The 26,547-nt window shown below is 53.2% G+C and overlaps 2 protein-coding genes and 1 non-coding gene across 8 annotated transcripts in view; 1 reads left to right on the top strand and 2 right to left on the bottom strand.

Annotated features, from left to right (window-relative positions):
* Positions 1–7,300: 7,300 nt before the first annotated feature.
* On the bottom strand, positions 7,301–20,776 carry RNH1 (ribonuclease/angiogenin inhibitor 1). Of its 2 annotated transcripts, none has more exons than XM_037402883.1 (10): positions 20,685–20,776; positions 16,843–16,948; positions 14,948–15,118; positions 13,026–13,196; positions 12,196–12,366; positions 11,292–11,462; positions 10,626–10,796; positions 9,522–9,692; positions 8,085–8,255; positions 7,301–7,645 (listed from the first exon to the last, which is right to left on the bottom strand). In XM_037402883.1, exons 2-10 carry the CDS (start codon positions 16,926–16,928, stop codon positions 7,558–7,560), a joined length of 1,371 nt encoding a protein of 456 aa, XP_037258780.1. In that variant the 5' UTR covers positions 16,929–16,948; positions 20,685–20,776; the 3' UTR covers positions 7,301–7,557. The 2 variants fall into 2 exon arrangements, with proteins under 2 accessions (XP_037258780.1, XP_037258779.1); XM_037402882.1 differs by lacking the exon at positions 20,685–20,776 and adding an exon at positions 18,441–18,498.
* Positions 20,777–26,177: 5,401 nt separating this feature from the next.
* Positions 26,178–26,250, bottom strand: TRNAA-AGC. The gene has a single exon. It is a non-coding gene; the product is annotated as a tRNA-Ala (tRNA).
* A 125-nt stretch (positions 26,251–26,375) lies between these two features.
* The window catches only part of LOC119154592 (USP6 N-terminal-like protein), an 81,944-nt gene continuing 81,772 nt past the window's right edge, over positions 26,376–26,547 (top strand). For 4 of the 5 annotated variants that reach the window (XM_037402355.1, XM_037402353.1, XM_037402354.1 and 1 more), the window contains exon 1: positions 26,402–26,458. The gene's annotated coding sequence lies outside the window, so the exon portion shown is untranslated. Of the gene's footprint in view, positions 26,459–26,547 lie in introns of all 5 variants that reach the window. The other variant, XM_037402352.1, reaches the window with a different exon arrangement.

The following is a 26,547-nucleotide window of genomic DNA, read 5'->3' as shown; positions in this document are numbered from 1 at the left end:
AAGGTCCCTGCGCATGCCGGGACACCCACCAACCCACCGTGTTTGGCTTGCAGCCTGACAAGCTGAGGCATCCCAGCAGCTCTACTTAAAAGAGGTCAAGATCTGCATTTGCCATGCAGAATTCACCCAGGCCACCTCTAGTTCCCTCTGGGAGGCTGCTGAGGGGCAGCGGAGGATGGGAACTGAGCGCACAGGTGCTGTGGGTGGGCTGCAATACCTGCAGAGCCACAGCAGTGGGGCTGGCTGCCGACCTGAGGCATCGGTGCTTCGCTCCCCCCTTCCCTGTTGTGTGTCTGTGACTGTCTGGTCCTGCTCGGGCGGTGGGGACAGCTGGACGTGTGGCCCTGGTGCGCACGTGGCCCTGTTACCACCCACGAAGGGTTTCTGTTTAAGTGGGAGAACAATATTTTATATTACATAGATAGAACTGGAAGAGCAATATTTTATTTTATATAGATTGTGTTCTGTTCTGTTGTATTCTACTCATTCTATTCTACTCTGTTCTATTCTATTCTACCCTACTCTATTCCACTCTATTTTATTCTACTCAACTCTACTCCTATTCTACCCAATTCAATTATACCCTATTCTATTCTACTCTCTTCTCCTCTCCTTCTCTTCTCTCTTCTCCTCTTCTCTTCCATTTTTCTCTGCTTTGCTTTGCTCCTCCCTCCATTCCTTTCAGCCAGAGAGTCTTTTTATACATTTTCTTGCCAAAGGTTTTTGGGTCTTCTTTTCTACCAAGGCAGGACAGGCTTGACATGACATGTGCATCTCCGTGTCCTCCCCGTGGCCCCGCCGCCTGAACCGGGCTGTCACTCCTTCCCCATCCTGTGCTGACAGCCTGCAGCAGGCCAGGTGCTCCCGCACATTTGTGACTCTGCCACTACCAGCAAAGACCTCACCCTTCCCCTCTTGGCCCGAGCCCCCTCCAAAAGCACTGCAGCCCCCTGAGATGCAGCCCCAGGAGGAGCTCAGCTGCCCTGCTAGAGCACCAACAGCCCTGCCAGGGTCCCGCAGGCTGGGGACATCACTGTATTTCCCTGTAAATCCCAGAGGGTCCCCTTCCCAGCCCATCCCAGGTGCCTAACTCCACACTGGGCAACGATGGCAAAAATCCTACCTTCAGAAATGGTACACAAGCACATCCTGGGAGCCCCCTGAGAGCACAGATGTGCCACGCCACCACCAACGTGGTAACAGCTTGGTTTGCTGGACTAGAAGAACAAGTTGCCACCCTGCCCGGCAAGAGAGGGGCCGACGTCGGCAAAGCTGGCTCAGCACAGGGCGTGCGTGGGGAGCCATGCGGCGCGGAGGCTGCTGCTGAACTCCAGCACAGCTGCGGATGGCTGGTGTCCTGGATGCTCATTTGGAAAATCCGGCCATCAGGGTCACGGGGAAAGCTGCTCCATCCTGAGCTCCCCTGCCGCTCCCAGGAGGGGCCCAGCAGGACACGGAGGAAGGCTGAGCTTCTAGATGCTCATAGCAGAGCATTTATAACCCCTTGGTGCTCTTGGTGAAGCCAATCCTTGTCAATATGTGAAGTCCTCCCTGCTCTGCAAGCCCATAAACAGGAGAAATGAGTGGGCTAAGAGTACGTGCTCTTCAGCTGCTTGTGCTATGCAGTTGTTTTAACTCTTCTTTCTCTACCCAAAGCAGTAGGATCTCTTTTCTTTTTTTTTTTTTTTTGGTTGTTGGTTTTTTGGTTGGTTTTTTTTTTTTTTACAAGTATGTCCTGTGGGTGTTGGAGCTGGGGCTGTTGGACCGGGTGCCAGCAGTGAATGAGAAGTCTTTGCACACACCAGTGGAGCTTGACCCACAGCCTTAGCTGTGCCAATGCCATCTCATACCCTTCCAGGGTGGCCAGGCGTAAAATCCAGGAGCATAAAGATGCTTTAAACACTCAGAGGCAATGAGCCATCTGAAAAGCAGGAGTGCTAAGTTACATGGAGACGACAGGGCCAAAAACTGTGGAGGGAGGTGAGAAAGAAGGTGAACACCACCCTCCACTGCTTTCCTTCCTCCCTCATCTGGTTTTCCCTCCTTACCCACCCTGGGCTTCGATGGTTTTCCCTGAGACATCTTGGATCAGTCCCATTCTGCCTCTCCAGCCTTGGGAGCTCTGCTTGCTCTTGATGAAGCCATGCAAATCCGGGTGGATTTCTTCCCCAGAGCCTTCGTTAGCCGACGCTAACCCACCTCGTTGGGATTATAGCCATCTTTGATCCTGCTGTAGTCAGGAGACGTGGCTGCATGCCATGTAGCATGTCTAATTGAGATTTGCTTTGCATGCTGCAGCACAGAAGGGGGAACAGATCCCCTGGGATCCTGCTGTGCAGAAAGCAGCAGCTCCCCGCTGCAGTCAGGGATGAACAAAACAGTCTTTCCCCACCCCACCTCCCCTTTTGTGGGCAGGTGTCACAGAGAAAACTCTTTGGTGCTTTATATTGTAATTATCTCCAAGTGCAGCCTCATTACTTGATTTGCTTTTACTGCACGTTAGAGATGAGCCGATGCATCTGACCCAGCTGCAAGGAGCTCAATTAGCTGAGCTACACCTAGAAGTCGTGGCAGGTAGGCAATGTTTCCTAGACAATTACAATATGGCCTGGGGAGTATTCCTATACCCAGAAGCAGAGGTGCTTTAATCATCTGTGAAGCATAATTAGGGTCTGAACTAAGCATCTAAGCAAAGTGTGCAACAAGGGAAAGAATCACACGGTGTGAAAGAGTGAGCTGGGGTGGGCAGTGCTGGCTTTGCCGGGGGCTTTGGTCCGTGCACTGTCCTGCTGGCACGTCCCGGATCTTGGGATGTGACAGTCACCGGTGAGGTAGGAAACAGGGAGCAGCACCGCAGGATTTGCATGAGTTGCTTGCAGGGTGCATGTGCAAAGAGCAGCTGTGCTGGTGCTTTACGTCCCTCTGCGGATACTGCGGCTGCTGTGTGCCCGCCCGACGGCGGGGCAGCTTGCCTTAGGAATTCTTTTTGGGCGTCTGCTCTGGAACATCATCAAGGGCTTGAGGCATTGCCAACGGTTCACCTCTCCCACTGCATACCTGCCTTTAATTGCAAACAAGAGAGGCCATGACACAATATTGGCAAGCTGAAGTTTCCATCCCCCCAGCTACATCATCCCGAATCCCATGTGCCACCGATTTGCCCTCTAGCTTGGAAAGGCTTATCGCCTGTGCAGGCATCTGACCCAGCACACCCCTTCCCCCCGCCAGGGGCTGCCTGTCGCCCCTGGGGGGCACAGAGGGCTGTGGCTGAGGGAGGCAAGCCTAACCTCACGTATTCATAAAGCTGCCAGTTTGCCAGCCCTTGCCAGCCTGGGAATGTGTTTGGCTGGCAGCAGTCACGGTGTGGGTGCCAGGGTGGGAGAAGCAGGGAAGGACGGGCCAGGATGCTGTGCCCCGGGGGGGGTTGGGATGCTGTGCCCTGGGAGGAGGAATGCAAGGTGTCCACGGCCTATTTGCAGCTGCAGCAGGTGAATGGGCCAAGCAGGTCAAAACTCTTCTTGCCTTACAGGGAGAAGGACTTTCTCCCTTAGGTCTTAGTGTTGGGTGGGTTTTGGTTTTGTCGGTGTATGTTTTCCCCACTGGTAAAAGAGAGGAAATGAAGGATGTGCTGGGGAAGAAAGGGTGGCTGAGGAATGGAGCACACGGAGAGGAAGAGATAAGCTGGAAATGATAATGAACAACCATAATTTTCTGTGCAAAAGGGGAATTCAGGCAAGAAGTAACTCCCTCTACGACTGTTTCAGTAGAGGGCTGGGACTAACTCAGATGGCAAGCAAAGATGTTTGCAAAGAACAGGGGAGCTGTGGTTAACTCTTCAAATAAATACACTTGGCTCAGTTTCCCCTTTTAGATTCAACTGAAATTGTTGCTAGCATTTGTGTTATTTGGAGCTGGTGCCTGGGGCCTTGCTGTGCTGGAGCTCCTTCCCGAAAAGCCCAAGCAGCAAGGCAGCAAGGCAGCAGTCAGGGATGCCAGGGCAACCGTGGCATGACACCCTTCCAAAGCAAGCACTGGGTTTAGTGGGGAGCAACCTCTTTGCGAGGCCGGTGATGTTTGCTTAACTGCTTCTGCCAACGTTAACTGGGACACGGTGACCTCCTGCTGGAATTCGTATGCTGTGATGAGTGAAAAATCAAGTTTATTGCAGAATCCTAAACGATTAGCAGAAACCTGAAGTTTTCACACACTCTGAACCACTGTTCCAAACCTGCTCCCTTTGGATTTAAGTTCTCTGCTGCTTGATCTCAAGGGGTGTATTTTTTAAGCTTCTAGTATTTGCTTTAAACTGAAAGTCACACCTGGATTTCTTAACCTTCTAATTTGGCTGCATAATTTTATCTTTAAGCTTCCTTATGCTAGGTGGGACTCAACCCTTGCTAGCAGAAAGCCAGTATTTGCAAAGCACTGGTATGGTGAGTCCAACCATCTGAGGACCAGCCTGTGACTGCGACGTCCTGGGAGCTGCTGAGTGCTCTGGCCGTGACCTGGGACGAGCAAGTCTTTGACCGCCAGCCCAATATCTGGTCCACATGAGGGTTTTGTGACTCAATTCCTGCCTACTCCTTTTAGCTTAAAATGGTGAAGATCCATCCATCCAAAAATGCAGGAGCAAATGTCTCTGTCTTTCAGCAATCCCAGGTTCACGGTTTGTTGCGGAAGTGAGCGGGACCACCTAATAGACGAATAAAAACAGGTGAGTTTTAGGGATACAAATCCTCACTTAAGTCTTGTTTATGAGCACAAGTGTCTCTTGCTCCAGTGGCTCGCTCCCAGATCCTCGGATTTATCCCAGGTTTTTATAGTCGAGCACAAGACCTCACATTGTCCTAACGCAGGGGTCCTCAAACTGTGGCCCGCGGGCTAGATACGGCCCCCCAGGGTCCTCAATCCGGCCCCCCGTATTTACAGAACCCCCCTGCCGGGTGTTGGGGGGGGGAAACCAAGCAGCCGCAGATGACTGCCTGCCACTTCATCCGCGCGCCGGCCCCCGGGTTAAAAAGTTTGAGGACCCCTGTCCTAACGCATGGCACGCAGTCTGTGTGCCCAGGCTCCCCCCCATCCCGGTGGATCCGTAGAGCTCTGCTGGGCTGGCCTGCCCTGGGATGCTCCAAGCTCATTGAGATGGCAAAATGGGGCTGCAGCGGTTTTTCCTGCTGGAGCCGGTACGCGGATAAGCAGCAGGTGCTGCAGAGACCGTTCCCAACCCTGGTTTTGCAGGGAATGCAAAACCGCTCTGGGAACCGGCGGGCGTGGGGGTTGCCCCCAGCAGGAGGGTGCCGTCAGGGGCCGGACACCTGTGGGGGCCATGGTGGCAGCCCCGTCTCAGGGCTCCTCGGCCGGCAGCAGAGGAAGAAGAGGCATTTTCCAGGCGTCCAGCGCTGGAGGCCAGCGGCAGCGGTGGCCTGCGTGGGGACAGTGCCACCGCCTGGGTAGCCAGCACGGGGATGCTGCGGGGACGCATCCTGCCGAGGCACGGGTGCTGGCTGCCGGCTGGCTCGGCCCGCGTTCGCCTTTGGCTGACGCAGCCCATAGCCCACCCTGCCAGCGAGCTCCCTGCCGGTCAGCTCACCTCCCACCCGCCTGGCTGGAGACCCCCGCTTCCCTCCCAGGCGTCCTCTCCTCTCCTCTCCACCACACCAGGCACGCTCAGAAATCCACTTCCAATAGTCCCTTAATTTTTTGGGAGCGCTGCCTTCGCACCCAGGCAGATGCCTGGTTTTGTGGGTCCCCCTACGCGTCCTCTCGCCCCTCTTCAGCCCCACCTTCTCCCCCAGCTGCCAGGAGCCCGTGCATGCCCAGCCCAGGAGACACCGCGAACGCCGAAAGCCTGTGCCAGAGCCCCTCGGGACGGGCAGCTTTCCGAACACACAGATCGCTTCTGCCCTTGCTGGAGAAAACCAAGTAGCTCTTGGAGCAGAAAGGAGTGGGGTTTTAGCGTTTTGGGCAGCCTCAAGAGAGACATGCCTCGAGGAAAAAACAAATCCCATCCTTCACGCCTACCCGAAGGCACAAGTAAGCTACTTCTCAGGGACCATTTGAGATTTGCAAAGGCTACTGAGAACCCACACTCAGGTCCAATCCTTCCTTAAGTCAAAGGAAAGCCAGTTACAGCCTCAAGCAAAAGCAGACGCCTAAACCAAGGTATTAGTAGTATTGCAGTTCAGAAGCGTTGGCCTTAAAGGAGAAATACACAGACATATCCTATTTTTCTTTCTGTAAGTAGAAAACCAAAGCATTTAATGATTTGCAAACAGACTTTATTAAAGTTCCTGTAGAACCACTCTTGCCAGAGCAAACATATCAAACCATTTAATCCTTTCCCATATTAGCAGAAACGCACACAGCATCTTTTGTTTGTAGGAAAATCACTTTTCAAGGGACAGCAATTTTGATGTTACGCAGCTGAACAGCTGCTCATTTCTTTCCTCTATAGTGCATTGGCCACCACTGCTTTTCCAAGAAGTCTTCTAGGGAAAGGCAGGGGAGAGCTCCATGTCAGATTAAAATACATTTGTTTTTTTGGAGAGCCTTCCCCAGAGACCCAGCAAAAGCACCACCCAATAATAAGACAGTAGGTAGTTCTCCACGGGCTCTCTTTAAAGCCTATTGCGTTAGTGTGGTGGGTCGACCTTGGTGGGACACCAGGTGCCCACCAAACTGCATTATCACTCCCCTCCTCAGCAGAACAGGGGGGAAAGAAAGTAAGATGGAAAAAAACAAATATGGGTGAAGATAAGGGCAGTTTAATGAAACAATAGCAAAGGTTGTGTGCATGGAAGCAAAGGAAAAAAAAAACCCAAAAAAAAAGAAAAAAAAGATGTTATTCTCTACTTCCCATCAGCAGGCGATGTCCGGCCACTTCCCAGGAAGCAGGGCTTTAGCGCATGTAGCAGTTGCTCCGGAAGCCAAAATATTGTTAAAGGACAAACGCCCGCCCTTTCCTCCTCCTTTCTCTCTTAGCTTTTATTGCTGAGCAGACATCATACGGTACAGAATATCCCTTTGGTCACTTTGGGTCAGCTGTCCTGGCTGCATCCCCTGCCAAGATCTTGCCCACCCCCTTACCCCCGCCTCACCGGTAGGCTGGGGAGTGCTGGAGAGACAGCCCCGACGCCGCGCGGGCACTGCTCGGCCGCAGCCAGAACACTGGTGTCTTATCAACACCCCTCCAGGTACCGATGCAAAGCACAGTGCTGCGAGGGCTGCTGCGGGGCTCAGCGAGCCAAGGCCGTCAGAAAGGGTTGCGGGATTCCAGAGCTCCTAAAGGGTAGAGACCCACTTCTAGAAGCTGCCCAGTAACTTTATTTCAAGGATAGAAAAGCTGCTGTGAGAGCGTACAGTGCTTTCACCAGCCTCGGAATCAATACATCGAGAGATGCACAGGAGGTCAATCAGCTCCCCAGACACCCACTCAGGGATTCCACAGACATTTTTGGTACAAGCAAATTATCTATTAAGTTAATCAGCTTTATATATGAAAAAGTTCAGATTAAGAAGAGGACGTTGGTTTGATGTTGCTCCGCAGGTAGTCACCACTCATGAAATGATCTTCACTTCAGGCTTGGACTCCTCCACGGCTCTGAGTTCATCATCCACTTCAGAACTCCAGTAAATGTCATACAAACTACACCCAAACAAAAAGGCAAGCTGGTTTAGTGAGCATCCACCCGCTCAGGAAAGAGAAAGATGCACAAACGGCCGGTATGGGAAGGTGGTCTAACAGGAAGGACCCTGTCTAGGTTCAAGAGTCTGGCCAGGCAGCCAGAAACATGCCTCATGACACAGGACCCATTACCACCCCCCCCAGCCCAGCACCACCTCCTCCTTTATCTTGGGCCTTATGGACCAAAGCAGATCAAGGCACTGTGGTCACATCACTTGGAAGGGACAAGGAGTGTTTTGCAATATGCAGATGGCATTTGGCCCACCCTGGGTCACCCGTTGCCTTCAGATGCAATTCCCAGAGAGCTGGTGCTCACAGCCCCCCACCCCGCAGCCCCCCAGCTCGCTGGAGCTCACCACCTGCCAGGTGGAATGCAAGCAGGACCAAAAACTTCTCTCACATTAAGTGCTGCAGATTGCAGCTGGGATTCAGCAAGGCTTTGCTGAGCTTCCTGACGCCTTCATCGTCCAGAGGGTTTTGGCTCAGCTCCAGCTCGGTAAGGCACGGCTTGCTAGTCATGATGGTGGTCAGGGTTTCACAGCAGGCTGACGTGATATCACAGTTGCCCAGCCTGCAGGGAGAGGAGGGAGAGGCCAGTGCAGTGAGTGATGGCTCCAGAGACCAGCCCACCCTCGGGCAGCGGGCGCTGACATCCCTAGCACAGCCCAGAGACCCCTGTTAGGCTGGCGTCTCCAAGACATCAGCAGGGGCTGGGCTGTGGTCTTCCCATGGAGACAGCCGTCCTCGTGGCGACTGCTGAACACCTAAAAGTCCTCCCTAAAGCTTAACGGTGTGTAGCTACAGCAGGAAAAGGAACCCTAAGAAGATATCCCCAACTTCAACATCACACAATCTTCTCTCGGGTTTAAACTGATCATAAATCACCACTAAAGTCTACTACTTGAGATTTGCAACCATCTCTCTAAAAAAAGGGCAAACTGAGGCCTCTCAGCTGAGAGCCAAGCAGCTTTAACTGGTCAGCAAACATATCTTTCTGGGCAGAGACTTCAAGTCTTGCTGGTGTCTTCCATGACTCATCTGCCTAACTCACTCACTGTGAGTCTCTGCCACCGGAGCACAGCTCTGGCTTCTGTCAAGTGGCATGGAGGGGACAAGCATGGTGCCCTGAGCACCACGCAGGCCACAGCCACACCAGTCCAGAGCTCAGTGCCCACTGGGGAAGGGAAGAGGCAGATGGGGAAGGAGAGTCCTACCACAGGGCTGGAGATGATGCTTCAGCTGGCCTCCTGCTCCTGCTGGTGAGGCCGGACCAGCCCATATGAGTGGCCAGCTGGGGTTAAACCACGACACCAGAGACTATACAGGAGGCAACTGGCGAATTCAGGCAGGCTTTGCACTGCGACTGGCAGGCATGAGGATTAACGTGCTAAGCCTGGACCAGGAGTTCCTCCACCTCGGTGTCCCACCCAGGAGAGGCCATACAGCGTGAGTTCAGAGAAGGGCAGAGGAAGCTCTACAGTGCGTGGCTTGCAGAACAAAGCAAAGATCTCTCCAGTCTCCCTATACCTTGGCTTTAGATCCTGAAGGTATGCTGCACAGTGAACTCTCAGTTCTGCACCTGGGAGAGCACCTCAGGATGGCTACGAATGCACCGTCACATGGGTGACGGCCTGTACTTGCAAGAGACCATGAGTGACAAGATACATGGAAGCACTTTTGGCTTTCGTTTACTTGCTAGTGGACTAGTTAAACATCAGTTTGTGGTGTGAATTGCTTCACATGAGCAAAAAAATACTGTGCTACCATCTATTGCTATCCTCCTCTCTCGAAGGGTAACACAGCAAGACAGAAGTCAGCTTCTGAGGGTGCACCTTACCATAGGGTATGGATGCTGCAGTTGGGGTGCAGCAGCCCCTGACACAAGAGTTCAACGCCTGCATCTCCCAACTTGTTCTCGCCCATGTGCAGTACTTTCAGGTGCTTGTTTGTGCTGAGAGCAGAGCTGACGGCCTTGCAGCAAGCAGTCGTGAGCCCGCACTCCCTAAGCCTGCAAAGCAAAAGTGACATGAGATCTAGTTGGGGGATCTAGAGTATCAGGCACCATTTGCTTCTTCACATTTGCTTCACAGGAGCCCGGACAGTGGGAACAGAGGAACCAAAGCCTTCCCACAATCACCGTGCTCCTCTCAATGCTCCCTGTCTGCTCGATCCTTCTAAGCAGCACATCTCCCACTCCTCACGTTTGGGATGCCTCTACTCGGAGCGTGCACCTAGGAAAGGCACATGCTCACAAAGCACAGGAATGATCAGAGATGAAGCGTGCTGCTTTCACAGTCACCCTGAGCACCGCTGTGCGCTCCTGAGGCACCTTACCAACTTCCAGGCCACCAGGGCAGGGGATGAACCCAGCTATGGGCAGGAGCTGAACTTGCCATGTAGTAAGGTTCAGGTTATGCTTGTTCAGGTTCTGTGTGGAAGAACAATCCTCCTTTGCCAGCCACAGCTGGTACCAGACCATCCCAGCCTAAATGGTAACACTGTCAGCAGAGAGGATGCTGAGAATGGTTTGTGTCATTAGAGCCTTCTTTTGGCTCATTAGTGAGGGCACTTGGATCCAGTGGAGAGCCCGAGATAACTGATCACAGCACTCATTTTGCTATTACACGAGGCCTTTCAAACTTCAAAAGTCTCTTAGCTGCCATTTGTTGCACAATAAAATATATTACACAGAAGCTCTGCAAGCATCCTATTGCTTATAACAGGATGACGACAGGGCAGACCTTCAAAGCCTCTATGAGTTTAGAAATACAAATCCCTTTAGCTCTGTAAGTCTAAATCCTTTAGGTAACAACTGACATGAGTTGTTCACGGAACCATTGCGACTGAGGATCTATCTGGTGGGCATTACTTCCCCTACATCTTTCCTTCAGTGAGGTCTCCAAAGGCGGCAGTGGGGATGTGAAACTTGACAGCAGCTCACCATAGCTCCTGGAGTTTACACTCGGGATCCTTCAGTGCCTGACACAGCATTTCCATGCCCGAGTCTCTCAGGTTATTGTCTATCAGACTCAACTCTGCGAGGGTCTCTTTTGTACTAATGAGTTTGGAGAGATATTTACATCCAGCACTTGTGAGATCACAGTCCCATAACCTGCAGGGAAGAACAAAATATTATTTTCCCCCCAAGAATGACTTAGATTAGAATACAGTGTTATTTTAGTATTCTGTATTTCTGATTACATCACCTCATTTTCTTCTATCTTTTACAAAACCCATCCATGCACCATACCACACAGCTTTCAGCTTACTTTCCACCCGTTGCACCAAAACCTCTGTTTGTAACACAAAAAAGAAATAGGAACATGCAATGCTAGTAGACAGATAACTCAACAGGAAGCCAAGACAATGCCATCACAAATTTCCATTCACCACCTCCCCAGAATTTTATCCGAGTGATTTCAGTGCGGTCCTGCTTCTCCACGGCATCCTCCGCCCGGTTTTGAGAACTAACTAATTTGCAGTAGATTATTCTCGTTTCACTAGGGGGTGTACCTGAGAAAGTTTCCGCTTAGGAGCAAACCAGCGGCGCACTGTAGATAGTTCAGAGGCTGCAAGAGGGATTTAAGTAATCTCTGCCTACCCTTACCATAGCTTCTCGATTTTGCAGTTCGGATGCATCAGTCCTTGGCAGAGGAGAGCCAGACCAGAGTCCCCAATCTTGTTATCCCCCACAGAGATCTCTCTCAGTGATGACATGCTACTGAGAACAGCGCTAATCTCCTGACAGCTATCACTGGTGATGCCGCAGTTCTCCAGGCTGCAGAAAAAAGAACCGCTGGAGTTGCTGCTCCAGACCCACTGTGTTAGATACCCCCCAACGCCCCCAGTTCAAACTGAGAAGGGTCTAACAGCTGGTTCCCTCTGACGCACCCATTCACATCCGTTAACGTAAGGATCATTTTTGCCAAACTCCCCCTTTACAGCGACTGTCCTTTGTAAAAGGAACTTCTAGTTGTACCACACAGCAACTCCCCGGCAGCCAACCCCTGCTGAAGCACAGAGGCAAGATAAAATGAATCATGCTTCTCCCCTAAATCCCTTCGGAGGCTTTACCCCAGACACGAGGCCAAATCCAGCATCTCTGTTGTGAAGCAAAAAAGGGACCTGAATAAAAACAGTCAGCTGGGTGGTAATCCAGGGGTAAGAACTGGAGCCACTGAGGGAGACTGCTGCTCTCCTCCGAGATGCTGGCGAGCAGTCACCCCTTGTAATTGCAGGTTTAACCTGGGGTACGTCATGCTCACACTGTACCAACAGGCATAAGAATGAGCTCAGAATCACATGCTAAAAAAAAAAAAAAAAAATATTCAAAAAAACTCGAAAACTGAAAGCTCCCAGGTATTTGCTTGCCGTTTCCAGTTACAGAAATCTGAACCAGCAAGAATTCTGGCCAAATGTTAAGTTTCCCTGACAATAGTTTTTCTTATCTTATAGATGGTATGACTAGCAGCAGGACTAGTTGCAGTTAGAGGTGACCAGCTCCTTCTTACTGTAATAACTCTAGGTTGCAGCTTGACTCCACCAGCCCCCGGCACAGCTGCTTTGTAGCTGTATCTCCCAGCGTGTTGTTACTCAGGCTGAGCTCCTTCAGGGTGGGCTTGCTTTGCAGAGCAGCATTGAGAGCTTCCACAACATCAGCTGTGAGTTCGCAGTAGTCCAACCTGCAAGAAGAAAACAAATCCAGGGGAAAAACAACCGTCCTCATCACATCCTGCTACCCGCGAGATGTCAGCCGGGCAAAGTGTGCGTTAGCCAGGGCAGAAAACGTGGCAACATGAGCTGAGGGCAGGCAACACATGAAAACAGAGATAACCGTAAGAGTTTTTAACGGCATCTCCCGGTTCGTTTCAGGAAGTGTTAATTCTTAAACTAGACTCCAGGGGACCCTAGCAAACCAGATTTACACCAGTCCTCTGTTAAACCAATGCACAGGCTGCCTTGGAACACACGACTTGAGTTTTGCATTGCAACACGTCAGGCAGGCTCACCACCAAGCCCTCCCAAGAGGAGCTGGGGCTGTGAACAGACCTGGGTCCTGCTCAGCCATAAAAAAAGGACCAAGTGCAGCAGAATCAGACTTCCCCTGGGTGTCTGAGAGGTCCTGCATGAACAGCCACCACTGCCAGGAGGGCCAAATAAAACCTATGGGAATAGACACCCAGCTCTTCCAAACCCATGAGATCTACCAGCACAAATAAGCATGACACAATTCCACATAGAATAGGAAGAAATCCCCATCTGGCAACAAAACTCCAGCTTGTCTCAAGGGAAGGACAAGCATGACCTGCCTGATGACCAAGAAAGCTCAGTGATTACTTACTGCAGCTTCTGCAGCTTACAGCTGGGGCTCATCATCCCTTGACAAAGCACCTTGACTCCAGCGGTTCCCAGTCTGTTGTCACCAATGCGCAGCTCCGTCAGGGAAGGCTGCGTGCTGAGGACAGCACGGAGGGTCTCACAGCTGGCACCTGTCAGATTGCAGTTTTGCAGCCTGAAGGAGAGAGGCAACCGGTGTGAGGGAAACGCAGGGAAGCTCTTCTCAGAGGGGTGCATCTGCTGAGGATGGAGCTTGGAAAGGACACCGTGGGCACCGACAGTGTGTAACCCTCTAGAAAGCGGTATGTCTGAGTTACTACTGCTGTTTCACAGGTGTGCCCAAATATTTTATCAGCTAGTATTATACCTGCAGCATGAATAATACTCCCATGCTTCCTTCAGTATAATCACACATATAGCACCTCTAGCAGAAGGATCCAGCCTACATTAAGCAGCACCACCACTGCTTAATGTTTTAATCATCATGAGGCTTATCCCAGAGATAAATTAATGGCACCTTATGATTTCTTGCCTGTTCTGGAAATGTGATCCAGAGTAGCTGAAACTAAAAATCTCACCCAACTTGGCTTAAATCTCTGAATATCACTTCAAAGTTTAACAGTATACTGCAAGAAGGATCTATGAAGCTGCTCCTTCAGAACTCAGGCTGGGAGAAGTAGTGTAGGAACCAGGTGGTATTGCTACGGGGTGTTTAGAGTTCTCCATCAAGACTTTCTGGCAATGTAGAGGTGTTGTGCACAGTGGTACTAAGATTGATTTGGGTTTGGTTGCTCTTTTATTCCCTAGCGTGCCTTACCAGAACCCCCAAAATGGACAATTATGTTTCTAAAGAACTGAAACAGCCTAATCCAGGCTGTGACTTGAGCATCTGGAGAAGTCTGAAGGTTAGGACAAACTCTCTGAAAAATCACTTGTGTTAGGCTTCCAGTACAGCCCACCAGAGAGGTGCAGTTCGATTAGCTTCACAGTCAACTTCTCCTCTGTCAGTGAGTCCTCATTGCAGAGGACACAGGGACTTTGAAGCAAGCATATCTAATCTAAAAGGGACTTTGAAGCAAGCATATCTAATCTAAAAAGGCAAATGATTTTATAAGGTAGTGTCATGAAGACCCTAGACCCACCTCAGGAGCTGGTGAACTCCAGTACCCTGCGGAAGAGATGCTAGAGAGAGAAGGTAGCATCTCTTTGAGGGTCACTGAGGAGCAGGGGCAGCAGCCACTGGCTTTCACTAAAGCTCCTGCACCATGATTGCTGAGGGAAGCCCACTAAGGCTATAGCATGCTGCTGGCACCTCCGCGGAACATGCTGCCTTGAACCAGGCTGGCCCTGACCTACTGAGAAGACAAGGCTTGAGGCAGAGCACAGAAGACTGCCAGCTCTTGAAATGCCACGTCTTGTGAGAACAGCATTTTGCTTGGCTCCTAGAGAAAGGAGCAAGCAAACTGGACCAGATGCTAAACACTGTTCGTACAACTGGCAGAAAAGCCCTCTGAAAAATGCATTAGTGAAAACGTCGGGTATTGTGCTAATGGCAAAGCGGGGCCCTCTGTGGACATCCTTTTGTTTAAACCAGCCTAAACAGATAATCCAGCAGCCTAGGCCAGGGGAAGATCTGCTACCTCTTCTAAAGAAAGTCTCCAGAAAGCCTTCACTTGGCCGGAAAACCCCTCTCCCTGTCATTCCCTCAGTGCTGAAAGACAAAGGAAGACAGATTGACGATCTGGAATCTTCCAATAAATATACTGCTTCGATAAAAACTTCTGGGTTTTTCCAACCACCTGACCTAGGTAAGCACTGAGATGCCTCAGCATGGCTCTTAACTGCCATTACATACTGGCTTGCCTCATGCCTTCACCTGCAGCAAACTGCAGGCGTGTTAGAGCGAGACAATCAACGGGGCTTTACCATAACTTCTGTAGGCTACAGCTTGGCGTCAGCAACCCTTTACACAGGTACTCGATGCCTGCATCTCCCATCTCATTGTTGCTCAGCTTCAGCTCCGCGAGGACTGGATTCATACTAATGATGGAGGAGAGATCCTCACAGTGACTGCTGGAGAGATTGCAGTCATCCAGCCTGAAAAAGAAGAGAAGCAGCACTTTAGTTCTCAGGGTGGCTCCGTTCTCCCTGGCTGGAGAATTGCCTGTGAAAGCAAAGCAGGCAATTCACTCTGCTGCAGTCCCTGGGACACCTCTGTTAAGTACGTGCGGGGCCTGTTGGATGATGCGTGGCCCAACAAAGACACGTCCTCTCTGCAGGGCTGCAGTACAGGGGGGGCTGGGTGGCAGCTCCCCAAGCCACAGATCTCCTCTGTGCTGTGCAGAAGACGGCACACGACTCGAGTCATCCTCCCTTGGCAAGGCTTCAGCTGGATTACGCACCTTCATTTAAACACGGATAGCAACAAACCACCTGGTGTGTGAAGCCACGTCTAACCGGAGGCCAGCTTACAGGCTGCCAGACTGGTTCTGCCCTGAGACCAGCCCCAGCGACACCCATCAGTATTTGGTCTCACGTAGGTGAGTCACACTGGTCTGCACCGTCTCTCTCCAGCGTAACCCTCAGCACACAAACTGCAAGTTTGCAGCGTGGCAGGGGCTTCTTCCACTGGACATCAGCATTTTTCTAGTTACTGCTAAATTGATGGGGGGGGGGGGGGGGGGGCGGGGGGAAGGGGGGCTGCTGTGTGTGTGAGCTGAACTGGAAGGAGAACCAAGGAAAAGATTAGGAGCCCAAGACAGGCAGGGAAGCCTTAAGGGAAGCAGAAACGACATGGGACAAAAGGAAGGTGTCACGGAAAAACCCTACAGCCAAAGGCACAGCCAGGACTGCCGAAAGTAGTTGCCTGGTCACTTGTCCTTAGACAACTATGAAAACGGAGGCTCTAGTAGGCTTCTCATTCCCTCCCTCTGGCAAGGAGACTTGGCTCCCCATGGGATCACGTTCAACAATCCCTGCTGCAGCTGCTCTCATCCACTGTGAGTTAAGCAGCCCAGCCTCTGCCCAGGAGGCAACCATCCCACTGCCTTCTGGCACCCAAGGCAAACCTTGGGAAGTCAAGGTCAAGCCCATGAAGCTTGCCTGCACATAGCTCCTCTGCAAAAGAAAAGCAAGTCATCTTCAACCTGCCTGATGTCCTCCAAGTCATTGCTGGCTTGGTGCGGCCCATCCCCTCCAGCTAAAGCACAACGATGCCAGCCCGTGGGGTATGAATTCCCAGTCAATCAGGAGAGCAGGAAGAGCGCAGGGGCAACTCTTCTGAACCCTGCCCTACAGCTTACACTCCAGGAGATGGTTCCTTCACACTGGTTTGCTTAACACACAAGGCAGGTGAAGGCCAGATGAGCAATAAAAGCTGATGGCATGTGGCTTGTGCATGACTATTAAGTAACAGTTACTTGACAGCATCTGACCCGCTGCCCAGAGAGTGCGCAACCTAATGAGCACGGTGAGATGTCTTCCCTCTCAAGGGAGAAGGACAGGAGTTACCAAAACAGCGGTCAGATGCTTAGACAACCACATTACCTAGCTGAGCTCTACGGCATGCCATAGAAGAAGTACCTTACCTCATACCAAAGGGTGCATATCTGTAGCTGAAAAAGCTTAGGGTGGGTTTTTCTTTTTTTAACACTACCACCCCCCCTCCCCCTTTACATTAACTTTCTGGATAAAAATATGTAGAATCATTCCTGCTACTGTGCAATTTCTAAGTCACAGGTTAACAGCTCTGCAGCTGAAAAACACAGGAGAGAAGCACAACAGTTCTTACTTAGAAGAGATGATACGCAACTAGTTACTACCTGATGCTTTTGCAGGACTTCATTGTGGGCAGAAGTTCAGCCCATCTAGATGGGCTTATCTCCTCACACTGCATGTCAAGCTCCATTTTGACAGTCGAGACAAGGTCTGAAAATAAAATTTTAAAAAATAAAACACACTTTCATGGACTGAGAAGCAACAATCACCCCCCACCCCAAGCTCTCAGTTGTGAGCTACACCATGCAGAGGACAGATTTTCCAGCACCAGTATGAGCCAGCAGCATCAGAGTGGTTTTGTCTGAGACCCCACAAAGCCCTCATCCGACAGGCAAAAAGCACACGGATCCTGGAGAGGTATGGCAACATTTTCTTATCTGAAGGCAGCTTGTACAAAAGTAAGATGCTCCCCTTCCCTCTCCAAGGGACCTTACGCAGAACGAGCTTTTCAGAGGCAGAGGTGCCGCTGTCTCACTGCTGCACTACTGAGTCACACGGGTGTGCCACACCACTAAGGCTGTGACACTGGTTGTGAGACCTCGAGCTACATTTAACATCAGGGTATTTTTGAGAGAATGAGGCAAATGAGAGCTCAGATTAAAGTTCCTCCTGGCCACGTATCTGTACGTGAGAGGTGGAACCTAGGTGGATGGCAGAAGCATTCCTCCACGATTTGATATCCAAGCTTCCAAGGTCAGGCAAGTCCAAGTACAGAGAAGCTGGTAAGCAGGAATTTAGGTTTTTTGCTCTGCAGCCCAGCTGCACTTCTGAACCAATATAAACACAGCACCTCGCAGAGCCACTCCAGGCAAACACGCACAGGAATATGCCAAGGCTGAGCTCTGGGCTCAGAGGGGATGGTGGCAAAGGCAGCGCTCCAGAAGGTGACAAAGTGCGGTCTTGGTGTCTCGGCTTTGCTAACATGACTCAGACTGCAGAATGTTTGTACCAAAAATAATAAAAATCTCCTGAGCTATCACATAGGAATGTGAACAGTAAAAAAACCCAAAGCACCAGGCGTTAGGGACTGCAGCTCATCTCTGCCTTCCCCACCTCAGCCACCGCCACAACGCACAAGCTACCCCAGCCCGGGCTTTGCAGGGCGGCGAGCTGGGCGTCACAGCACGCACGGCCCCTCACCCGTGGCCAACGGGACCCCCACGGCCAACCAGGCCCCCCACCACGGCCAACGGGACCCCCCACAGCCCCACAGACAACCGGGCCGCCAGCCACGGCCAACGGGCCCCCCACAGACAACCGGGCCCCCACAGTCGGCCCCTCACCCATGGCCGACAGGACCCCCTGGCTAATGCGACCCCCTCCTAAGCCCCACAGACAACCAGACCCCCAGCCACAGCCAACGGGCCCACGCAGGGCACAGAAGCGCCGCAGGCGGAGGACGGTGCCCGGTACATACATATGTTTAAATATATAAACACACACACAGAGCCAGAGGGCAGGGCGGGCAGCTGGGCACCGGGCGCTCCCGTACGCGCTCGGCCCCCCCCAGCAGCCGCATGCGGAGCCCCGCTGGGCTGAGCCCGGCCCGGCCCCGCCGCCCCGGGGGTCCCCGGCGTCACCGAGGGGAGCCGAGCCCACGCCGCCTCCCAGCGCACCCGCCGCCGCCGCCCGCACCACTCACCGGGCTGCCGCTCGGCCGCCATTTCCGGATCGCCGCCGGGACCCGCCCGCCCCGGCCCGGCCCGCCCCCGGCTCCCGGCTCCCGGCTCCCGGCCCCGCTCCGCCCCGGCCCCGGCCCGCCCCCGGCTCCCGGCTCCCGGCCCCGCTCCGCCCCGGCCCCGGCCCCGGCCCCGGCCCGCCCCCGGCTCCCGGCCCCGGCCCCGCTCCGCCCCGGCCTGCCCTGGCTCCCGGCCCTGGCTCGCTCCGCCCCGGCCCGCCCCCGGCTCCCGGCTCCCAGCCCCGGCCCCGCTCCGCCCCGGCCCCGGCCCGCCCTGGCTCCCGGCCCTGGCTCGCTCCGCCCCGGCCCCGGCCCGCCCCCGGCTCCCGGCTCCCGGCCCCGGCCCCGCTCCGCCCCGGCCTGCCCTGGCTCCCGGCCCCGGCCCCGGCCCGCCCCCGGCTCCCGGCTCCCGGCCCCGGCCCCGGCCCCGGCCCCGCTCCGCCCCGGCCCCGCTCCGCCCCGGCCTGCCCTGGCTCCCGGCCCTGGCTCGCTCCGCCCCGGCCCTTCCCCGGCCCCGCTCCGCCCCGGCCCCGCGGAGCCCATCTGTCCCCTCTTCCTCCTCCTTTTTTCCCTTTCTTCCCTCTTTCCCCCTTTCTCTCCCCCTTCCCTGCCCTCTCAGCCACTCTGCCCGCCCCTTCCCCTCTTTCCTCCTTACCTCACCCTTCCCTTTCCGTGACTTCTCCCTGCTTCGCTCTTCCCTCCCCTTTCCAGCCTTCTTTCCCCCTTTTCCCTGCTTTTCCTTCTTTCTTCCCTTCTTTCCCCTTCCCCTCTTCTTCATCTGTTTCCTTCATATCCTCTTTCTTCCCTCTTTTCCCCTGTGTTTCCCTCACTTCTTTTCCCTCTCTTTCCCCCTTCTCCCCTTCCCCTTTTCTTTTTTCTGTGCTTCCCCACTTCTCTTTTTCCTCCCTTCTTTTCCCCTTCTCCGTTTTCCCCCTCCTCCCCTTCCCTCTTTCTTGTCTTCTCTTCCGTCCCCCTTTCTCCCTTCCTTCCCTCGTTTTCATGTGCTCTCTCCACCTCCCTTTTCTCTCCCCCTTCTCCTTTCTTTCCCCCTTTAACCCCTCTTTTGTTGCTTTTCCACTCTTTTGCTTGCCTTTCCTTCCTCTTTCCCTATTTCTTCCCTCTTTTTCATCCTCTCCCCTTCTTTTCCTCCCTTTCCCTTCCCCCCCCTCCTCTGTTTTCCCCTTCCCCCCCCCCCATCTCCCCCAGAACAGGGGCAGGGGGATACACAGGGATGAAGAGGGGAATGGGGAACCCCCTGCAGTGAGGGATGCGCAGGGGGTGGGAGGATCAGCCCGTAACGGACGGTGTCCCGGGGCTGGCGGGGACCCGGGGTGCGATGGGGATGCATGCAGGTCACCCAGGGGAGAGGCACCGTGGGGGGGCTTGGCCGGGGCAGACAGGACCCCCTGTTGCACTTCCCCAGGGAGGCTGGAACTGGGAACAACAAAAATATCCATTCCTCAGCGCTCTCCCTGACTTCCAGCGTGCCTGCGTACAGGGGCCGGCTCGGAGGGCCTGGGCTGCCCCCCCTCCCCGTCCCTTTCACCAGTCCCATCCGTGACACATCTCTTCCATTCCGTCTCCCTCATTAGCGCAACATGTTGACGAGCAGCCGAGCTGCACCTCGCCCGCACAAAGGCCTCTCCTCTGAGCTGTTTGAGACGAAGCCACGCGAGCAATGGAGGATGGGCTGGGCACGCTGGAGTTTGGCTGCCGTGGTGCCCATCACCCTCCCCGGGCTCCCCCAGCGCCGCGGGACCCACCAGCCCAGCGCCCAGCAGCGTCCCCGCACACCCACCCCCGCCCGAGCCAGGGTGCCAATGCCAAAGGCGTTCGTCATCGCTCGGTCCCTTCCTCCTCCAGCTGCCAGCTACTCCCCGTCTCCCTATTGTTTGCCGGTACTTTTAGCGTGGTAAAAGCTCTTTCAGACTTTCACAAGACAGAGCAAAGGAAGGTTTTGTAGTGCCAAGCGCTTCCTAGGCAATGTACTGAGCTGCCTCCCTTCCTCCCCTCCAAAATCCCAGTTTCTTCTTCCTACAAACACCCCGTCCCACTGGCTCGCACAACAGTTTGATTAAGCACAACCAGCCGTTCCCTACAAAGCAGCCTCTGCAATTCATGGCTTTAAAATCATTCCATGCTCCTCCCCGGTACGCAGAAGGGAAAGTTTAGGGAGTTTAAGAGCCCGATTTTCCTGCTGATACGTACCTCGCTCTTCTGGGCGCTCTGCAGGAGCGAGGAGGGCAGAGCTGACGCCTTCCTGCTGCTGTTACTACGCAACTTCTGCTGTTGTACGCACGGTGCCTGCTAGAGGGAGGAAAGCTGGTGCCTGCTAGAGGGAGGAAAGCCGTTTCGGGTGGTGATGCCTTTTTTCCTCCCAGCTCAGCTCTTCAGGGGCTTGTGGAGCCTCACTCCATACACGATGGTGATGATGCAAAAGTCCCACAAACCCTGATGATGATAGAGACGGCTTTAATGTCTTACCCCAATCGTGTAGCCACTCGCCGGGGTTTAGCCCAGAGCAAGGGAGTAGTTGCCATTGAAGGATCCATCCAAAAATGAGGCCAACCCACTATTAAAGCGTAGATAGAGATGCTGGAGTTTGCATAGTTTCTCCGTTCCTCGGGCAAGCCCTGTCCCGCCTGGACTGGGTGGGATGCTGAGCACATTGCTGCCTCCCTGTCACCTCACCTGGGGGTTAACCCCCCCAGCAGGGGCTAGGGCACGTGCAGCCTGCAAGGGTCCTCCAGGGGCAACCCTGGTCGTGCCTCCCCAAAACTGCCTCTCGGCAGCAAGCAGGACCCCAGACCTACACCCCCTCCTCCCAAACTCCTGCTGGCTCTTCCCCTCCCCGAGGATTACCCTGCCACCACACGCTAATCGTGGGCTGAAGTAACCCGTTTTCTCCCCCTCATCCTCAACAGCGTGAAGGTTAATTAATATTTCAATAGACTGCAAATGAACCGGAGGCAGAAGGTCACCTTGGGTTTTCCCTCCTGTGGCTGTGGATGCCGGCAGAGGAGCAAGCAGGGAAGCACAGCCCATGTTGCACCCCCAGGGGAACACTAGAGGTTCTCCCCCACCCCCCACTCCAGTTGCCTTTTGTTATGCTTCTTCTGGAGGAGATGGGAACCGACCACCAGAAAAGCTCAGAGAGCTAACCCCCACCTTTCCTACTGCCCAGAAGAGAGCCAAGTGCCGGGGGCACACCTCTTCCCCATTCCCTCCCAAGGAAAGGCAGGATCATCCACTTAAAGGGGTTGCCGGGACAGTCCTTGTGCCCCTGGCTCTGATCTGAAACCTGCTGAGCCCCAGCCCGAGCTTCGGGTGGCACGAGCTTCTGGCTTCAGGGCTTGCCAGGGGGGTGGGCAAGGGTGCTGCAGCCAGGGAAGGGGGTCTCGGCCCTTCTTGCTTAGCCTGATGCTCTCGGGAAGACCACTAGTGTTAGGAAGTAAGTGGACGGGGGCAGGTGGTTGCACCATCCCTGGTCTGCCAGGCAATTTGGAATCAGGTGCCCGTCATTCAGCCCCACAGGCAAAGCGTCATTCCCTACCCAGCCCCTGCCAGCACCTGGCTGCTCCCCTCCCGGCATCAGGAATCTCCACAGGACAAAGTCTAGCAGTGTTTGTTAGAGGTTGCAGAGCGGTTTACGTCACACAGATCTTCTCTAGAGCTCCTGCCCTGGGCAAAGCACCCGCTGCAGGCTGGGCTGTGCTGGTGAAAAGCTAGATTTACAAGCCAGTAGCCAGGCCAAGATATTACCAGCTTCTCCCAGTTGTCCCTTTGGCTGCCCTCACTGTGGGGGACAGCAAAAGGCATCTTGGGGAAAAGCTATGGCCCTTTCCCCAGCAAGCAGGACCAGGCTGTCCCACTCACCAAGGTACACACAGGTCCAGAAGAAACTGTGCCAAACGGGCTGGGGAAGCCACCAGCAAACGGTGGTGAGAAACGCAGGCGTGTGTCTTTCCACGGCAGCCGTGGCAGGCTCTTGGCGTGGAAGGCATGTCCATTTGGGCGTCCGCACTGACTCAGCTCGGACTTCCTGAGGAGTCTGACGGTGACACGCGCCCTGTGTTCCCTTCTTCTTTATCAGCATTTCCTCATCTCCTTTCTGAGGTCAATCAAATTCATCTCCCTTTTTTCTGAGGGCTTCCCTCTCCTCTGGCCTTTGTACCGGGGAGGGAGAGCTCAGTGCCACCCGCCTCACCCTGCGCTTGTGGCACGGCTGCCACCGACACACCACCCCAGGTCTTGTGTCCTGGGGTCTGGGGAAGTTGAGATGTGTCTCTGCATTTAAGGTGACTTCATTTTAAAACTATATTTACCCACATAACCCCAGAACAAACTTACAAAAGGATACTTAGATTAAGCTCATTTAGCATAAGCTGAAAGCATTCCTTTCTCCCTCTCTAGCAGTTTCCCATTTTGTCTTCTCTGCTCTCATGACGCCTCTGTGCATACTCTTAACTGCAATTAAAGGCAATAAAATTTTCAGGGTAGTGACAGACAGCTCTTTTGCTAACTTGACCATGCAATGCCTACCAGGGAATTTGTTACATAAATTCAGCTGTGGCAATTGGAACAGCCAGTGGCAAGCATGTGCTCAGCTCCATTTGTTGCACTGAGAGCCTTGTTTTAATTCCTGCTTGATCCATTGCTGGAAGCCATTTGCTCCTTGGGTTTGTGTGCGACTTGACGTAAGGCTTTGTAGGGGGAGGAAATGCAAAATTTGGGTCATTCCTGAAGAGCCAGAGGGCTGATAAAGCACTGGGGAGTGAAAGCATCTTTGGAGCCGGAGCAGAGAACCCAACACTGTGGCCTGGCTGATGCCTTGGGAAGACAAAAAAAAAAAAGGGAGATCAATAAACAGATGGTGGTAGCCTGCAGTTGGGAGCTGCAGGGTGGCCAAGCAAGCTTTGGGCTCCTCGGCAAATACAGGCAAATGCTCACCCTGACTTGCATGTGTGCACGCACACATATGGATGCTCCATACTGTGGTAGCTCGTTACAGATTCCCACAAGAAAGCCTTAAGGGAGGAATTTTTAGCTGTTCTGATGTGGTCATCTTGTTCTTGTAAAAGAAAAGCTGGTCTCTTCATTTCACGCTGGTTTTATTTTTTCAGGGGGTGGGAATCATTATAATGAAATAGTGCTGTAAGTATACGCGTGATATTTTATCCCTGTGTGTACAGTCTTTCACCGTGGGTCCAGTGAAAATGGGGCCCCAAGAAAATGGGATTTTCCAGAAGTGTTCGCCAACGACTGCACTGCACTGACCTGCAGAAAAAAGGAACTTCAGGGCAATTTTTCACCCAAACCTGCTTTTCTTCGGCATCTTCTGCCTCAACCCGTGGCAGCTGCTGCCTGCCAGTCTGCAGAGGGCGATGCAGCACCAGTCTGACCAGTTTACGGCTCGCCCTCATGTTTTCCATCCTCCCCAGGTTGCCCATGGTCACCAAGGAATCGCAGGGGCTGAGGGCTGAGATGAGGCTGAAGGTAGAGGGGAAAATGAGAGGACGGGGCCGCAGGCACAGCTGTACTTCACTGCATGGTCTCTCCACGCCAGCTGCGTGGCAGCTGATGAAGTGGGAGACTGCGATGGATTTCGCTTTCCCGTTCCATCCTGCTGCATGGGAAGGCTTGATCCGTCTGCTGGAGCTTTGAAGGCCATTGTAGCGACAGCTGGTCATTTCATGAGTTTGTCTGGGACTCAGGAGCCTGAGTGTAAATCAGCTTGAAAAGGCAAGAATGGAATCTTCAACCCCAGTAACCAAACGCTCATCTGTTTTTCAGACTTCAGTTTGCCTGTTACCATCGCCGTTTTCCAGGAGGGACTGGTAGATGACTGCTGCCAGTGGAGACATCTCCCTCTAGCATCCATGAGACTACCGATGAGAATTCATGGGCATTTGTGCCAAATAATTACTTTGAAAAACCACTGCATCCTCACTTCAATCTGTTTCTTCCTTGGGCTGTTGGGAATTAATTGGGAATTGTCTAATTTAAACACCCATGCTGCCTATGAGGAAGGGCAGTGGGGTTAGAAGGACTTTCAGAGACCTGCAAGAGTTAAAAAGCAAAATAGCCACGGCTATAGATGCACAGAAAGACCATAGCTAAGTAGAGCTGCTCTGCAAAAATCTCCGCACCTGAGATTTATTCAGACCAAAAAATTATTCTCTTTTAAAGGAGGTGCAGTAATATTAAGGCTTCTTACTCTTTCTGAAGATGCGCTTTAACGGAAGGATGCTGCAGAAGGGCTTGGTCGGTCTGGAAGGCACCCGCCGATGTTTTCCACCATGCCCCAGGTCCTTGCTTGGGCGTGTGAGGAACACGCTGGGAAGCCCTCTGGGATGTCAGAGCGTGGGCTGGGGGCCAGGTCTCTGCCCCCCGCAGCCAATCCAGGGCTTCGGCACGTGCCCCGCAGGGGGGGACCCTGGCCCAGGCCGGCTGCCAGCGCGTGGGGCAGGGGGGCTGCAGCTTGCTGCGGTGTAGGCTGGGGGCTGCGAGCAGCTGGAAAGCTGAATTCCACTCCTCACCATCTGGATTTGTCAGGACGATCGTTTCCTCATGCACGTAACGGGAGAAAGCGCGCAGAATTGCTTTCCACCTTTGGGTGCCAGTTAAGCGCGTGACTGGGATGGAAATGCCAACCGAGCGTATTCCTATGGGATTGGGTTCTCTTCATGACACACCTTCAGTTTTTAAAACCTCCTCTCTTTGAAGCTTTTGATTGTTCCTTCTGGCGTGTTGCAGTAAAATAATAGCAGAACATGAAGAATTTGAACGTTTGCCTGAACTTTGCACCTGGATAAATTTGCTGGGCAAAATCTTGCCAGTTTGTTGAGTCAACAGTGCATGCCTCGATGCCTCCTTGAGGTGTTTTGCTTCCTTCTCAAAATTACTCAAGGCAAACGGGGTCTGTTGGAGGCTCCTGGGAGAGGGAGGATGCTCCTGGGTGGGATGAGGAGGTGAGGGCTGCGGCCGTGGGAAGCACCGGAGGCGGCGGGTCTGCTGCCTTGTCCAATATTAAATGAAAAAGCAAAATAACTGATCGCCATGCTGTGCAGGCTGCAGTCAGCGCTCCGCTCGCCTTGAGCACGGGTTAGGTGAATGTATCTTTAGGAGTTTTAAGGAAGTAAATAAGAACTTAAGGAATTTTTAAGAAAAAAGGAAAACGCATTGGGCCGTGCTGTGGAGGCCACAGTCAGCACTCAGCTTGCCCTAAGCACGGGTTAGGTGAATGTATCTTTAGGAGTTTTAAGGAAGTAAATAAGAATGTAAGGAAATTTTTTAAAAAAGGAAAATACATTAGTGAATCGGTAAAATGCATCTTTAGGAGTTTTAAGGAAGTAAATAAGAATGTAAGGAAATTTTTTTTAAAAAAGGAAAATACATTGGTGAATCGGTAAAATGTATCTTTAGGAGTTTTAAGGAAGTAAATAAGAATGTAAGGAAATTTTTTAAAAAAGGAAGACATATTGGTGAATTGGTAAATGTATTTTTAGGAGTTTTAAGGAAGTAAATAAGAATTTAAGGATTTTTTTTTAAAAAAGGAAAATACATTGGTGAATTGGTAAAATGTGTCTTTAGGAGTTTTAAGGAAGTAAATAAGAACGTAAGGAATTTTTAAGAAAAAAGGAAAACGCTTTGCTGAATCGCCAAAGGATAGAGAGCTGCGGCCCGGGGCACGAAAAGATGTGGAGAATGCGGGCATCGATCCCGCTACCTCTCGCATGCTAAGCGAGCGCTCTACCATTTGAGCTAATTCCCCTCCTGGCCGTCACCTTCTGCCCGCTCTACTCTATTCTCTTCTCGCGAGAAGCTGGGCGGCGCCGGCCGCCCCCCGTCCCGCCCGGGGTGGCAGTGCGCCTGCGCGGGAGCGCGCCGGCCGGGGCTCGGCGGCGGCGCGCCGGGGGACGCGCGGCGGGGCGGGAGATGCGCCCGCCCGCGGTGAGGAGCGGCGGGGCGCGGAGCGGCCGGTGCGTGGCGGCGGGGGCCGGGAGGGGGCAGGGAAGGGGTGAGGGGCACGGGGTGGGGTGAGGGGCACGGGGGGTGAGGGGCACGGGCG

The sequence above is a fragment of the Falco rusticolus genome, chromosome 10 (assembly GCF_015220075.1).
Source record: "Falco rusticolus isolate bFalRus1 chromosome 10, bFalRus1.pri, whole genome shotgun sequence".
NCBI classification, from domain to species: domain Eukaryota; kingdom Metazoa; phylum Chordata; class Aves; order Falconiformes; family Falconidae; genus Falco; species Falco rusticolus.
Note: the sequence above shows the minus strand (reverse complement) of the source record. Positions and strands in the feature narration are given on the sequence as shown.

Coding starts and splice junctions, on each gene's coding strand:
- RNH1 (XM_037402882.1), bottom strand. CDS start 18,462: ATGGCGGCCGAGCGGCAGCCCG. Junction 15,119..16,842: donor AAGTCCTGCAAAAGCATCAG/GTAGTAACTAGT, acceptor CTTCTTTTTCAG/GCTGGATGACTGCAATCTCT. Junction 12,367..13,025: donor TGTAAGCTGCAGAAGCTGCA/GTAAGTAATCAC, acceptor TTCTTCTTGCAG/GTTGGACTACTGCGAACTCA.